Source organism: Brassica oleracea, chromosome C3 (assembly GCF_000695525.1).
Source record: "Brassica oleracea var. oleracea cultivar TO1000 chromosome C3, BOL, whole genome shotgun sequence".
Classification (NCBI taxonomy): domain Eukaryota; kingdom Viridiplantae; phylum Streptophyta; class Magnoliopsida; order Brassicales; family Brassicaceae; genus Brassica; species Brassica oleracea.
The window spans coordinates 57,843,065-57,858,766 of record NC_027750.1 but is presented as its reverse complement, the minus strand read 5'-3'; the positions used below and the strand labels follow the sequence as shown (position 1 = coordinate 57,858,766).

Genomic DNA, 15,702 nt, shown 5'->3' with positions numbered 1-15,702 from the left:
TTAGGAGGTCCCCATTCGGGCAATATTTGCTTAGTAACGTTTTGCCAAATAGTCATTCTGGGTTCTCCAATAATCTCCAACTAATCTTGGCCAGAAACGCTACGTTAAAAGCTTGAATGTCCCTTACCCCAAGTCCTCCATCGCTTTTTGGCAGTGTCAGTTTCTCCCAAGATATCCATGCCATTTTCCTCTTACCGTCGTTGTCATCCCACCAAAAACGCGTGAGCGCAGATTGGATGCGTTTACACAGCGAGATTGGCAGCTTGAAACACGACATGGAGTAAGATGGGATTGGTGTCAATACACTCTGCAGCATCACAAGTTTCCGGCTGGTAACAGATACCTGTTGGACCAGCTATGAGCTTTTTTCTTGATTCTTTCCACTATTGACGCAAACAAGTCCCTTTTCCTTCTTCCAAAGATCTCTGGGAGTCCGAGGTATTTTCCAGCCCCACCTTCTTTCAGTATTTGAAGTTCGTTATGGACTACCCGTTTCAGTTCTGCTGGCGCCTTTCTTGAGAATGTGATGGACGATTTCTCTCTACTTATTGACTGTCCCGATGCTTTCTCGTATCTGTTCAGTATCTCCTTAAGGGCAGCCGACGATCTCTTATCGGCTTTGAGGAAAAACATCGTATCGTTGGCGAACAAAAGGTGGTTTATCCGGGGACACCCCCGTGCCACTTGAATCCCTTGAATACTCCCATCCCCTTGTGCTTTGTTACAAAGACCCGAGAGCACTTCACTACATAGAATGAATATGTAGGGTGAGAAGGGGTCGCCTTGGCGGATCCCTCGGCTCGGTGAGACCTTTCCTCTAGGCGAACCGTTAATGAGGAAGGAATATGTAACAGTTGAGATGCACTGCATGATCAAACCAATCCAAAGATGGTGAAATCCGAGTCTCTCAAGCACGGAGGAGATGAAGTTCCATTCAAGTCTATCGTAAGCTTTGCTCATGTCCATCTTCACCGCCATCGATACTCCCTGTTCTGCTTTTGACGTCTTTAGAGTATGGAGAACTTCATGGGTAATGAGCACATTATCCCCTATTGCTCGTCCAGGGACCAACGCCAATTGATTTTCCGAGATGATCTTGCCCAGTAGCGGTTGCAGTCTGCGTTGTAGTATCTTGGAGTAGACTTTGTAGTAGACATTGCATAAAGTAATTGGTCTATAGTCCGATACTCTCTGAGGGCTTTTGATCTTTGGTATAAGACAAACTTGTGTGGCATTGATTCCACAGGGGAGGATCCCTGTCCTAAAGACGCTTTCTACTTCCTCCAAAAGGTCCGGGCCTATCTCGTTCCAGTGGGTATGGTAGAAGCTTGAGGAGAATCCATCCAGACCAGGCGATTTCTCTGCATTCACCGCAAACATTGCCTCCTTTACTTCTAAGGCCGAGGGGATAGCAATTAGCAGCTCGTTATCCTCCGGGGTGATGATCGGAGTCAGCGCGGATCTAACAGTCTCATCACTGTCTCCTTGCGCCGAGGTGAACAGTGTAGGAGAATAACCCACCACCGTCTTCGCGATTTCTGCGTTCTTATAGACCACTTTGCCACCTTCATCTTCCAGCACTGTGAAAGCATTCGCTCTCTTTCTATTTTTGGTGGCGGCGTGAAAAAAACCTAAGTTTCTATCGCCTAACTTGAGCCATAACAACTGGCTTCTCTGTTTCCAAAATGCTTCCTCCGCCAGGTACGCTTCATTTAGCTTTGAGTTTATTTCCTGAATTAGTGCTGTATCATTCACCGGGCTGGTGAGAGCTTCTTCGAGTTCTCTCTGCTTTTGTTTAATTAGCTCCCTGCTGTTATGGTGTTTGAGTCTATTCCATTCTGCTAAGGCTTGCCTCGCTGAGTTTAACCTCTCCGAGATTTGCTTCGTCTGAGAGCTTGACCAGGATTCCCTGATAACATGTTTTGCTTCCTCATTCGAGTTGAGCCGACAATCATATCTGAACATCCGTCTGCACTTCATGATGGATGGGTCTATGAAGGTCATAAGTGGCTTATGGTCGGAGCCCTCGTATTCCAAATAATGGCATCGTGCCGTCGGGTAGTTTTCCGCCCAAGAGCTATTTGCCACCGCCCGGTCTAGCCTGCATCAGACAAGATGTGTGCCTCTTTGTCCCTGTCATGACAATGGATCGCCTGAGTGGTGGAGGTCGAAGAGGTCTCCTTCCGAGAAAAAAATTCTAAGATCAGAGAAGGAGCCCTCTGATCTATCCGGCCCTCCAACCTTTTCATCGCTCTTAAGTAGATCGTTCAAGTTACCAGTTAAGAACCATGGGGCATCCCTGGCTTCTGCTGCATCTAGCAGCTGGTTCTACAATATATTATGTTGAACTCTGTCCGTAGATCCATACACAAAACTAGTGTAGTTTTTTTCCTTCATGCTCAATCATTGTTTCAAGTACATTTGCATCTGAGTAAATCACAGTGAGTTTCACTTCTTGTTTCCATAAGAGGGCAAAACCTCCAGCCCCATGCCCTGTCGGTGCCACCAGATTATGTTCTTCATATCCCAGTTGAGCCACTTTTTGGAGCACGAAATCGTTGGCGCTTTTAGTCTCGATAAGGAAGAAAATATCTGGTCGGTATTTCTTTGAGACGTCGAACTGTCCGGGGATTCCCCAAACCCTGACAGTTCCAGCTCGCTATTGCTAAGGAACTGGAGCAGACGGGATTCGAAAATCCGTCCTCTTCCTAGCCGACCTCGGGATCATCTTACTGAATGGGATATTATCCGATGACTGTGAGTTTCCCCCAGAGCCTGCAGGCATAGATGCTTCCCCTCGTGTTAACTCCTTGGTCTGTTTTGTGCCCATTCGGGCCTCTTCATTATTGAGCTTCCTGCGAAAAACGGGAGGTTTCGTACTCTGTATCTTCGTTCTTTTAGCACTTGACCCCCTAACCAGAGGGCTCATCTGTTTTGTCTTTCTACCTGGGGGGGGGGGGCCCCCAGGTTTTTTTTTCACTAACATAGGGACCTCTCCTGCCTTAGACGGTTCTGCGTCCATGACTGGACCTAGTCTTTGAGACGCTGGGATCCTCGCTTGACTTGTAGGGGAATTTGAGTGATCGCCTAGGCGAAGAGCTATAGGAACCCTTTCCTGGGGGCTTACCCTTGTCTCTGCTCTCCTTATTTCAGAGTTCACGAGTTGTTGTTGCTCCATTTGTCCCCGTCTGTTAGAATCTGAGATTCTGTCAGTGTGAGCAGGTCTCTTTTTGGGTCTCAAGATGGGCAGCTGATGGTGGAAACTGGCTTAGACGCCTTCAGATTCTCAATCTCTTGGTCTAGGCTTATACCGAGTAAGTCTTCATAACCATGCATTGTGTTTATGCCCTTTTTTCACTTGAAGGATGAATGAAGTTGATGAGCTCTTATCTCATTTAGATGGAAGAGGCCCTGTTAACCCAAAGGGTCTTCAGTTCTACAAGAACTTCATCAAAGAACTTGTAGCCTATGGTGAGAAAGATAGAGAGAGACCTGTCTTCAAATCCAATAACCATTTTTTTTGGCTTGGAGTTGAGTTTGGTTTTAGTTCCTACTAACTAAGCTTGCTACAGGAATTGAACCACATGTTACATTGTTCCACTACGATCATCCTCAGTATCTTGAGGATGAATATGGAGGATGGATCAACAGCAGAATCATGTACGTAGGCTAACAAAAAACTGGCCTTTGCTTAGTTTCTTTACATATTTTTAGTGGATAACAAGAAGTTGATGTTGTCTCGTCAATGCAGCGAATAACTTTACTGCTTATGCAGATGTTTGCTTTAGAGAGTTTGGGAATCACGTCAAATTCTGGACCACTATAAACGAGGCTAATATATTCACTACTGGAGGCTACAATGATGTTGTTACACCGCCTGGTCGTTGTTCCTCATCACCGGGAAGAAACTGCTCATCAGGGAACTCTTCCACTGAACCATATATCGTAGGTGTTGCTGATACGTATGCGATTCCTTGCTCTCTCTCTCTGATTTCACGATATCTCTCTCTCTCTCTCTCACTCTCGTGTTTGATTCACTCGTTTGTTTGCGATAAAGAAAACAAGATGAACACACAAGATTATAGAGTTCCCTGAATCACCCTGGGTACTTCTCTCTTCAGGATTCTCCTCCTGGAATTCACTATGAGCTTATTGGATCTGATCGTTTCTGTTACAAGAGATAAGTCCCTCTCAACAACCTGAGATTGACCTAATATTAGCTCGCGTCACTCAGCTGTTCAGCTCGCAAGCGTTCCGCTTAATGGGCTTCATCCATTATTACACCGGCCCATTATGCATAAGTCTATATCGATCCGTATTTCGTCCCAGCCCAAAGGACTGCTCCCGCCTTTGCTCTTCTTGAGACTCAAGCAACGAACCACATTATCCCACAAACTCCACCTTGGTTCATGCTTACTCTCAACACTGTGTATCAACTCCTGATATACATGTAGTGAATTCTGAATCCTGGCATTCACAAGTTCTCTTTCTTGAACTTGTTTAATCCCACAGCTTTCTTGATTACAAGCCCCTGCTGCACTCGGGTAACTTGATCAACTCTATCACCTTGATCACTCCTGCATCGTCTCATGTTCAATCCCCCGAGACGATACTTCAGCTCGATGTTCTCAAGCTTTCAAGACCTTTAGGGTCTTGATATGTTCTCTGAACTTTTCTCATGGAAGCTATTTCGTCAACACATCTGCAACATTCTTAGACGTGTGAACCTTCAACACTCTGACTTGGCCATCAGCCACTACTTCGCGTATGAAATTATACTTCAACTTCATATGTTTAGTTCGTTCATGGAACATGTGATTCTTCGACAGGTAAATTGGACTCTGTGAGTCACAATGTATTTCCGCAGCTTCCTAATCAAACCCCAAATCTTCACAGATGCCTTTCATCCAAACTGCTTCTCTGCTTGCCTCAGAAAGTGAAATGTATTCTGCTTCTGTAGTCGACAATGCCACTACCCTCTGAAGACAGGACCTCCAGCTAACTGTGTTACCGCCTACAGTGAAGACAAACCCTGAAATTGACCTGCTCTTTGTGAGAGACAAGGTTTCACTTCTTAGATTTAGGTTAGGTCAAGAGTGGTTTTCAAGGTAACTTCTCTCTCTTTATTTTGGAAGAAAGAAGTCGCCGAAGAAAGAAGCAAGGAAGCTGAAGTCAAGCTGGCTGTCAGGGAAGGGAAGAAAGAAGTCGCCGAAGCTTACGGCAAGATCCTGGTCTGTGTTAAGGAGAAGTTTGCTAGGAAGAAAGATGAGGTCGACGCTTTGGTGTACGCTCAGGAGCTCCAAGCTAATGCCGACCTCTTGAAGGATATGCTGAACAACAAGATCCAAAGCGTTGAAGAGGAGTACAACCAATTGGTGGCCTTATTACCAGAAGCGACAACTGCGTATGAGAAGGCTCAAGTCTCTGACTTCTCGGTCAGCAAGCTTCCTCTTCCCCAGATCTCGGAGAGTTCAGGTACTTTCGAGATTAACATGTTTAATCCATCCTTTTCTGGGGAGTATGGCTCTAATTTGGGTTTGATGGCTCCTGACTTAGCTCCAGTCGAGGCAGCGAGCGGTGCGGCTTCTTGTTTGGACTTTATAGACAAGTGGCTCCGAGGTCTGGATGGTGCCCCCGGAGGTACTCGTAGAGTTAGGCTCTAGGGAGTCTGAACTTCGGTGAGTACCTTCACTTTTGTCGTTGTTTTCCGGGTTCTGGGTTGCTTTCCTGGAGGTGCGCTTTCTAAAGCTGCGTGTTCTAGTTTTCGGGAACCAGAATGTCGTGAAAACTTGGGTAGCTACCGTCGGGAGGCTGTTATCCTCTATTTTTTCCTTTGGTTTGCTATCCATCTCAGCCTTGGTAGCTATGTCGATACTTGGCTTCTCGATTCCTTCCACGGGTATAATTCGTTTTACGAGAGGGTCGGATGTGGAAGCTAATGCGGCGAGCGCGTCTGCTGAGGAGTTCTCCCCTCGTGGGATCCTCGTTAGCTCGAACTTGTCAAACTGCTTTGTGAGGTTTAGGACGACCTCGAGGTATGCCCCCATTCTTTCGTCCCTTGTTTCGTATTCCCCGTGAAACTGGCTAGCTACCAGCTGCGAGTCGCTGTAGGCGTTTAGCTCCCGAATTCCGAGGCTCAGGGCGAGCTTTAATCCAGCGATTAGTGCTTCGTACTCGGCCTGTTGTTGGAAGCGTTAAATCCAAGTCTATAGGATTGTTCGATGGTTTCTCCGGCTGAGGAGGTTAGTCTTAAACCGACACCGGAGCCTTGCCTTGACGAGGCTCCGTCCACGTATAGGCTCCATTTCGGAACCTCTGTTTCCTGGTCTAGATGTTCGGATGCTAGCTCAATAACGAAATCGGCGAGGACCTGAGCTTTTGCTGCTGCTCGGGGTCTGTACTCGATGTCGTACTCGCTGAGCTCTATAGCCCATTTGGCTAATCGTGCGGATTGGCTAGGGCTATGCAGAATCGTCCGTAATGGTTGTGAGGTCATTACGATGATCGAGTGCGATTGGAAATAAGGTCGCAGCTTCCTGGCAGCTGTCACGATTGCTAGGGCTAGTTTTTCCATGGTGGGATATCTCGTCTCGGCGTCTATTAAGCTTTTGCTAGTATAATAGACAGGTCTCTGTTCGTTTTGTTCCTCTCGTACTAGCACTCCGCTGACTGCAGCTGCCGACACGGCGAGGTACAGGTACAGTGGTTCTCCTACTACAGGTTTGGATAGTATCGGAGGTTCCGAGAGGTAAGCCTTCAGCTGTTTGAAGGCTTCTTCGCACTTTTCATCCCATAAGAACTTCTTATTATTTTTCAGAAGTTTATAGAATGGAAGGCATTTATCGGTGGACCTGGAGATGAATCGATTTAGTGCTGCGATCCGTCCGGTCAATCTTTGTACCTCTCTGGTCGTTTTAGGTGATGGCATTTCCAGGAATGTCGCTATTTGTTTCGGGTTGGCTTCGATGCCTCTTTCGGTTACGAGGTAACCTAGGAATTCGCCGGAAGGTACTCCGAAGGTACACTTAGCTGGGTTTAGCTTCATGTCGTATTTGTTGAGGATTTCGAAACATTCTCTTAGATGGGAGATGTGGTCCTCCCCCTTTGAGGATTTGACTAACATGTCGTCGATGTAGACTTCCATGGTTTTTCCGAGTTGTCCAGCGAACATTTTATTTACTAACCTTTGATAGGTAGCTCCTGCGTTTTTCAAACCAAACGGCATGACCTTGTAACAATAGGTTCCTCGTTCAGTTATGAATGCGGTTTTCTCTTGATCCTCAGGATCCATCATAATCTGGTTATATCCTGAAAAGGCATCCATAAAGGACAAGAGCTGGTGTCCAGCCGTTGCTTCGACCAAACGATCGATATGAGGTAACGGGAAGCTGTCCTTAGGACAGGCTTTGTTTAAATCGGTGAAGTCTACACAGATTCTCCATTTCCCATTCTTCTTTTTTACTACCACTGGGTTAGCTAGCCAATCGGGGTATTGTACCTCTCGGATGGACCCGGCCTTTGTTAGTCGATCGACCTCGTCGTTGACAGCTTGGGCTTTTTCTAGACCTAGCTTACGACGTTTCTGTTTGATCGGTTTAAAAGTAGGGTCTACATTGAGCTTATGAGTGGTGACATTTGCATCTATGCCTTTCATGTCGCTGGTGGTCCATGCAAAGGTTTTGATATTCTGTTTTAGGAATTCGACGAGCTCCTTTTTGGTTTCGAGAGGTAGCTCGGATCCGATGCTCACATGTTTCTCAGGATTTGAGTCGTCGATGCTAACTTTTTCGGTGAGGTTCTTAGGGGGACCTCGGATATTTCGTTGCATTTCGCGACTCTCCTGGATCTGTAATTGCTATTGGGGGGATTCTTTTATGATCTCGAATCCTCCCAGGTAACAGATCCTTGAAATCTTTTGGCTACCGTGTATGGTAGCTATTCCGTTGGTTGTTGGAAATTTCACGCATTGGTGATAAGTTGAAGCTACTGCTTTCATCTTATGAATCCAAGGCCTTCCGAGGATTGCGTGGAAAGGGGATGGTTTGTCGACAACTATGAAGTTGGTCATTTTCATGACTCCGCCAGCTATAATTGGGAGCTTAATTGTTCCCAATGAGGTGGCTGTTTCACCTGAGAAACCTACGAGGTTGGATTTCTGGTCGACAATTTCGTAGTCGTCTATTTCCATTCCCTTTAGTGCGTTGTAGAAAATAAGATCGACGGAGCTTCCGGTGTCGATCATGAGCTTAGGTACCTCGTACCCTGCTATATTTAATGTTATGACAAGGGCATCGTCATGAGGTCTATCGAGGTCTAATGTCTCACTCTCCCAGAAAGAGATCTTAGTGTTAGACTCAGGCTTGGTCGGTTTGTACTGAGTGTTTGACACAGCTTTCCGTACGTGACTTTTAATAGAGTTAACGGAGTCTTGACACACATCCCTCCAAGGATGTAATCGATCCTTGAGCCAGGGCTCGATTGGGGAGGTGGTTTACTCAAGAGGGCCTCGATTTGTAGGCTTTTTCCTTGTGGAAACTTTCCAAGGATCATATCGACTCTCTTTTTGGGAGCTGGGGGTGGTGAGTCTGTTTCTTTTTCAGGTGACCTCTCGCGTTTTGGAGAGCTATCTCTGGGACCTCTCTTCTGATAAGGTTGTGGCTTTTTGAGGTCCACATCTTTTATTTCTCCGGCTGCGAATTTAGCAGCCAGTTGTCGTTGGAGGTCCCAACATTCTTCGGTTGAATGTCCCTTTCGATCGTGGTAAGAGCAATGTTTGCTCTCGTCATAACCTTTGGACCAGGGGGCTTTAGCTGTCGCGGCGACAGGTTTTTCTTCCTTGTCTTCCTCGACTACGTAAGAATGTTCTCCCTGGGTCTGATTATTTCGGGAGCTACCTCTTTTGTGAGGTCCCTTTCCATCGGAGGCTTCGCCTTTCGGGTGACTCTGGGGTTTTCTGTGGAGCTTATCTAATGCTGCCATTTCCTCCTCCAAGGTAATGTATCTAGAGGCCTTATGGAGGGCGTCATCGATAGTTGGAGGGGGATTTAGCGTTAGCTCCGAGAAGAAACCTGATTTATACCAGAGACCTCTCCTAAGAGCCTCAATGGCTACCTGATCGTTGGGATTCGAGAGTTTAGTTCTTACTGCTCTGAACTTTTCGATGTAGACTCGCAGTGAGTCTTCCAGTCCTTGTCTGATCTTCCAGAGGTCAGCCTCAGACGCTTGTTTCAGGATGTGAGTTGAATATTGCTTCATAAAGGCGTTAGCCAATTGATCGAAACTGTCTATAGAGTTCGGCTCGAGGCTGGAGAACCATTCGAGAGCTGTTCCGATCAGGTTTTCGGCAAATGTTCTGCAATATCCTGCATCACACTCTTCCTTTGTGAAGTGAGCTTTAACGATAGCTAATCGGAAGGCTCTTAAATAGGCCTTTGGGTCTGCGTTCCCATCGTATTCAGGAATCTTAATTTTTCGAGTATCTCTTATGTAAGAGTTGGCAATTCTATCGGTGAACGGAGTTCCACGAGTCTCCTCAATTAAGCTCTCGATTTCGGGAGCTGAGCTCGTTACCTTGTGAACTTGAGCTCCCAATTTCTGGAGAGCTGCGTGGGTTCGCTCCATGTACCTGCGAATTGCGTCAGGTCCCTCGAAGGGAAGGACATTTGGGTCATTATCAGATACTCGGCGAGCAGGTTCCTGGTGAGACCGAGCTCGGTCGTCTTCCCAGCTAGCTGGCGAAATAGGTCGCTCATTGGTCCTTAGGCTCCGAGCGAGGTTAGTACGGAGAGCTGCAGGATCAGCATCCGTTCTTTGGTATTCGTCTGTGCTTGGGGTTGAAACCCTAGCTTGGGCTGTTCCGATCAGGTTTTCGGCAAATGTTCTGCAATATTCTGCATCACACTCTTCCTTTGTGAAGTGAGCTTTAACGATAGCTAATCGGAAGGCTCTTAAATAGGCCTTTGGGTCTGCGTTCCCATCGTATTCAGGAATCTTAATTTTTCGAGTATCTCTTATGTAAGAGTTGGCAATTCTATCGGTGAACGGAGTTCCACGAGTCTCCTCAATTAAGCTCTCGATTTCGGGAGCTGAGCTCGTTACCTTGTGAACTTGAGCTCCCAATTTCTGGAGAGCTGCGTGGGTTCGCTCCATGTACCTGCGAATTGCGTCAGGTCCCTCGAAGGGAAGGACATTTGGGTCATTATCAGATACTCGGCGAGCAGGTTCCTGGTGAGACCGAGCTCGGTCGTCTTCCCAGCTAGCTGGCGAAATAGGTCGCTCATTGGTCCTTAGGCTCCGAGCGAGGTTAGTGCGGAGAGCTGCAGGATCAGCATCCGTTCTTTTGTATTCGTCTGTGCTTGGGGTTGAAACCCTAGCTTGAAATACTGAAGCTGATGTTCTGGCCCCGGACGGTATGTTGGTTCCTGCTCCAGACCCGGAAGGAGGTGGCGGTGGAGGCAAACGGGTGCTCCCACCGGTGTTTCGATCAGGCATGGAGCTAGTTGTAGCTACATTGCTCCCCATGGTGCTGGTGATAGGAGGGGTAAACGCAGGAGCTGTCCTAGCGCGAGGCGTTTGGAAAGCAGGTTCCTGCCCTTCTGCACCTGGGCTATCAGGGGAGAAGTTCAGGCGCTCTCTAGGGAAGGAAGGGTCAGCTAACCGTTCATGGAAAGTGACTCCTCTTCCCTGGTGGACGGACGGTTGGGTCGTTGCGGATTGAGATCTGGTTATCTCTTCGAACTGTTGCTGCCGTTCGGCTAACTGTTGCACCGTTCGCTCGGTCTCTTGAGCTTTGTCCACTAACTGGAGCATCATCCGACGGATCTCAGAAAGCTGATCTTCCGTTTGGTTCGGAGCGGATTGATGCGATGGGTTATTGAGGGCTGAGGACCCAGAGTTGGTCCCTCCGGAGGCTCTCGGGTTATTTGCCCCCGGAGCAGTGCGGTTCGGTGAGCTATTGCTCTGGTTCGATTGATCGGGGTTAGATGGATTCGTTCCGTCTAATGGATTCATCCTTTAAGCTTTAGAGAAAGGGATTCGATTATTTGTCCCCACAGACGGCGCCAATTGTGAGAGACAAGGTTTTACTTCTTAGATTTAGGTTAGGTCAAGAGAGATGAATGAGAATCGTGGGCTGAATCCCGTAAATAAACTTGAAGAATGAATATGATTTTATTGATGAGTTGAAAGATGATGAATACAAAGGAATGTATCTTGTGATGATCAAAGAATACGTAATGCTTTTAATCTAGTACAAAAGTTGATATATGGAAAAGAGATGGCTTGTCTTTTATCTTCTCCGTCTTTATATAGTCTAGGTTTCGTTGGCAACCCTTCAACTGTTCTCCTAGATATTTGGCTTCAATTACGGAGCTCGCTTTAGGCTCCTCTTGACCGAGTCTCTTAAGGTGTTAGCTCACTTTCTGTCGTGACCTCTGCTATGATGTCTCCCAGGTCCAGTCGTCAGCTCGGCTTTCAGCTCCCTTTGTTATGATGGGCTTATCGCAACCCACATGCTAGCTCACGCTTATCGGTACCTCACCTGAGGGTCATATTCGGGTCCAACACTCTTGTCCTGATCTGCTGCATAATCTTAGTCACAAAATCTTCGAACCAAGAAATCTGAACCCTTTGTAAACGTAAGACCGTACCCTGCTGCTCCTCTGATATACCTCATAATCCATTTTACTGCTGACCAGTGTTCCTTTATAGGCCTACCCATATACCTGCTGACCAATCCAACTGCATACGCCAAATCTTGTCTCGACCCTACCATCGCATACATGATGCTACCAACAGCACTCGCATACGGAACATCCTCCATTTCTGAGTGTTGCTCCTCTGTTTCCTTCTTTGTTAAGGCCTTGAGTCTAAACTGTGATCCAATAGGAGTTTGAACTTCCCTAGACTCCTCCATGTTGAAGGTCTTCAGAATCTTTACAAGATATCGTTCCTGTGATAGAACTAGACTTCCTGCCTCACGGTCCCTGAAGATATCCATTCCCAATATACGTCTGGCAGATCCCAAATCCTTCATATCAAACTCAGCTTTTAACGAATCCTTCAACCTGTTGATTTCAGCTCTGCTCTTGGATGCTATGAGCATATCATCTACGTACAAAAGCAGAAATACTCTTATCTCCAAGACATTTCCTTTCGTGTAGACGCACGGGTCGTACTGGCTCCTCACATACTTCTCCCTGATCATGAATTCATCAAATCGATGATTCCACTCCCGTGGAGATTGCTTCAATCCATATATGGATTTTTTCAATAAGCAAACTTTATCCTCATGGCCCTTCTTAAAAAACCCCTCGGGTTGATCCATGTAGATTCTCTCCTGAAGCACCCCATGCAAAAATGCAGTCTTCACATCCATTTGATCTAACTCCATATCAAAGTTAACCAAAGCTGAGAGAAGGATCCTTATTGAAACGTGCTTCACTACTGGCGTGAAGACTTCATTATAGTCTATGCCTTCTATTTGAGCAAAACCCTTTGCTACAAGGCGTGACTTATATCTTGGTTCCTCCACTCCAGGGATGCCTGGTTTCAATTTATACAACCACTTGCACCCTATAACTTCCTGATTCTTCGGTCGCTCCGTCAAGTCCCACGTGTGATTTTCTTTCTGATTCTTCGGTCGCTCTGTCAAGTCCCACGTGTGATTTTCCTCTAGAGATATCATCTCTTCTCCCTTTGAACCATTCCAAATATCCCAATCCTTGCTCTGTCTTGCTTCTGCAAAGGATCTTGGTTCTTCTTGTTCAATGTCTTCTGCACTTGCCAGTGCATAAGCCACCAAGTCTGCATCCTCATATTTCGAAGGTGGCTTTATTTGTCTCCTAACCCGATCTCTGGCAAGAATGTAATCTTTTAGATCACCTTGTTGGCTGCAATCATCCTCTGCCTCTTCATCTGAGCTGCTAGATGATTCACACTTAACTTCCGCTGTTTCCAACTTTGCTCCACCTTGAACGGAACTCTCCGGTGAAGCCTCAACTTGATCCTCTTTAAAGGTGACCTTCTTTTTTTTGCCTTTAATGACTTCTGCACCTTGAGTTCTTGAACTTTCAATTCTTCGAAGTCCTTGTGCTTGTAAAGGTGATCTTCATGGAATATCACATCCTTATTAGTTATCACTTTTTCGTCATTCAGCAGCCATACTCTGAAACCTTTTGTACCCTCCGCATACCCCAAGAAGATTTCCTTGGTAGCTCTCGGACTGATCTTGTCTGCCACTGTGTGTACATAGGCCACACACCCAAACCTTTTCAAATGATCATATTTAGGATCTGACCCTGTCCAAATCGCCTCTGGAACTTCAAACCCAATTGCTGATGCCGGTGATCTGTTGATGACGTACACCGCTGTTGAAGCTACCTCTGCCCAGAACTCTGCATCCAATCCTGTCTCAACCAACATGCTTCTTAGTTTATCCATCATAGTTCGGTTCATACGCTCTGACACCCCGTTCTGTTGTGGGGTGTAAGGGCATGTCATATGCCTCTTGATGCCTGATTCTTTGCACACCTTATCAAACGAGTGATTGCAGAACTCTAACCCGTTGTCGGTACGCAAGCACTTGAGTCTCTTCCCTGTTTGATTTTCCACTAACACCTTCCACTCTACAAACTTCTGGAACGCCTCATCTTTTTTACTCAGGAAGAATATCCAGACCTTTCGAAAGAAGTCATCTATAAAGGTCAGGAAATACTTGCTTCCTGATAGGCTGGGAGTCACGTTTGGTGAGCCCCAGAGATCCGAATGGACGTAGTCTAGGATCCCCTTTGTGGTGCGCATTGCCTTTGGGAAACTCTGCTTGTGAGATTTCCCCATTGCACAGGCTTCGCAGAACCCAAGCGTGTTGATGTCTTCTCTCTTCAGATAGCCTTTTCTGACTAATGCATCCATTGAGGACTGACTCATATGTGCCAATCGGGAGTGCCACTAACTTGTTCTATCTGTCACGTTACATGACGCCTCTACTTTCACTTCTCTGACTGACCCTTGTAGAAGGTACAGTCCCTGATCGTATTTTCCTGTCAGTACCCTCTGATTTCCTTTGTAGAATACCACCTCAAATGCCTCTCCACTGTACCTGCAGCCTGCCTGCTCCAACTGCCCATAGGAGATCAGGTTCCTTCGCATTTCTGGCATGTACCTGACCTGACTCAGAGTCACTATCGATCCATCTGGATTGTCAATAGTGATTGTTCCCATGCCTTTGACCATGCAGTAAGTATTGTTACCCATCATCACCTTATTTCCTTCCAGCTCCATGAAGTCTGATAGCACCTCCCTCCTCGGAGTAATATGAAAAGTGCAGCCAGAGTCCATCACCCAGTCGTTTCTAGTTGACTGAAGACTAGCTGTTAAGGCAACTGTGTCTGGTAGCCTCATTGCCACGTTTGCAGATGTGGAAGCCTTGCTGCTATCTTGCTGTTTTCTTTGTGGACGTAGTCTAGCCTCATTGTCACGCTTCCAGCGATTCTCGTCGCCACAAATCCAACAAGCTCTTATACTCGTCTTCGGCTTTGACTTTGATCTAAACCTATCGTAGTCTCTGCTCCTTCCCCGGTTGGTACGATTTTGATAACTCTTCTTATCTGGCCTTCCCCTTGATTCAACATACAGGCCCTCTGTACCCTGTCTAGACTTGCTCAACGAGCCCTACTGTCTCAGCTCAGCTTCTTTGGCATAGGCTGATGACACCACTTCATTTACTGTCAGTGTTTCTTTGCCTGTCCCGTACTTCAAGGTATGAACCAGAGGTTCATACGATGATGGGAGGCTCGTCAATAGTTGTATGGCTTGATCCTCGTCGCTTACCACAATCTTCAAACTAGCAAGATCAGCTATCAGCTTCAAGAACGTGTCTAAGTTCTCTTCTATAGACTTCCATTCCTCCATCTTGAAGCTAGCAAAGCTCTGCTTCAAGTAAATCCTGTTAGGTAAGGATTTAGTCTGGTAGTCTTGTTCCAGAGCCTTCCACATTCCCAGTGCTGTAGGCTCGTGCATTATCTTCCTCAAGATAGTGTCACATAGGCATGTGCTCAGCAGATTCTTTACTCTCACGTCTTTCTCTGCTGTCTTCGGATCAACCTTAGCCTCCTTTACCTCTGTACCGTCTTCGCTCTTAGTATCAATTGTAGTTGAAGGTTCTTCAATCAACACAGAAGCAAGACCTTGTATCTCCAACTGCCCCAGCAACTTATACTTCCATAAACTAAAGTCACTTTTGCCGTCGAACTTTTCCATCACGAATCTCCCAGGTGTTGGGTCCATGTCGCTCGTATCTTACTCTGTTTGAGACCTGCAGATAACAAACAGATACACGAGGAATCAATAGTTATCTAATTCAACCACAGATCAACAATCTTTAAGAATCGATTTCTTGTTCACAGTTATACTTATTATTCAAATGCGTAGTAACAGAATGAATGTTCAGAGTTCCTCCCCTTAACGACTTGAGACTTGTCAAGATCTATCGCTTTAACTCTTGAATCGATCTGATCTTTCTCGGTACCGTCGCGATTGTTGTTCTCGAACGATCTTTCCAAGATCTAGATGATCTTTCCAAGATCTAGATGATCTTCCTTCGGTGAATGCCTCGTACACTTCCCGAGCCTTGAAACGCCTTAGTATCCACTGTCGCTACGTTAACCGGAGCTCTGATACCACTTGTTGCCAATACGTATGCGA

General features: G+C 46.4%; 2 protein-coding genes across 2 annotated transcripts; both read left to right on the top strand.

The window, feature by feature from the left end:
* Nucleotides 1–2,811: 2,811 nt before the first annotated feature.
* On the top strand, nucleotides 2,812–3,945 carry LOC106336132 (beta-glucosidase 3-like). The gene is made up of 4 exons (XM_013774868.1): nucleotides 2,812–3,314; nucleotides 3,400–3,471; nucleotides 3,573–3,660; nucleotides 3,752–3,945. The coding sequence occupies exons 1-4, from the start codon at nucleotides 3,254–3,256 to the stop codon at nucleotides 3,756–3,758; spliced, it is 228 nt and encodes a 75-aa protein (XP_013630322.1). The 5' UTR covers nucleotides 2,812–3,253; the 3' UTR covers nucleotides 3,759–3,945.
* An 860-nt stretch (nucleotides 3,946–4,805) lies between these two features.
* Nucleotides 4,806–6,078, top strand: LOC106331050. The gene is made up of 4 exons (XM_013769405.1): nucleotides 4,806–4,829; nucleotides 5,136–5,475; nucleotides 5,557–5,640; nucleotides 5,855–6,078. Exons 1-4 carry the CDS (start codon nucleotides 4,806–4,808, stop codon nucleotides 6,076–6,078), a joined length of 672 nt encoding a protein of 223 aa, XP_013624859.1.
* The last annotated feature ends 9,624 nt before the right edge of the window (nucleotides 6,079–15,702 follow it).

Excerpts from the sequence above, each read along its gene's own strand:
- LOC106331050 (XM_013769405.1), top strand. The coding sequence starts at position 4,806 with ATGGAACATGTGATTCTTCGACAG. Across the intron at positions 5,476-5,556 it reads CCAGATCTCGGAGAGTTCAG|CTCCAGTCGAGGCAGCGAGC; the intron begins GTACTTTCGAGA and ends CTCCTGACTTAG. Across the intron at positions 5,641-5,854 it reads TCTGGATGGTGCCCCCGGAG|CCTTGGTAGCTATGTCGATA; the intron begins GTACTCGTAGAG and ends TATCCATCTCAG.
- LOC106336132 (XM_013774868.1), top strand. The coding sequence starts at position 3,254 with ATGGTGGAAACTGGCTTAGACGCCTTCAGATTCTCAATCTCTTGGTCT. Across the intron at positions 3,315-3,399 it reads TTGGTCTAGGCTTATACCGA|ATGGAAGAGGCCCTGTTAAC; the intron begins GTAAGTCTTCAT and ends TATCTCATTTAG. Across the intron at positions 3,472-3,572 it reads CAAAGAACTTGTAGCCTATG|GAATTGAACCACATGTTACA; the intron begins GTGAGAAAGATA and ends AGCTTGCTACAG.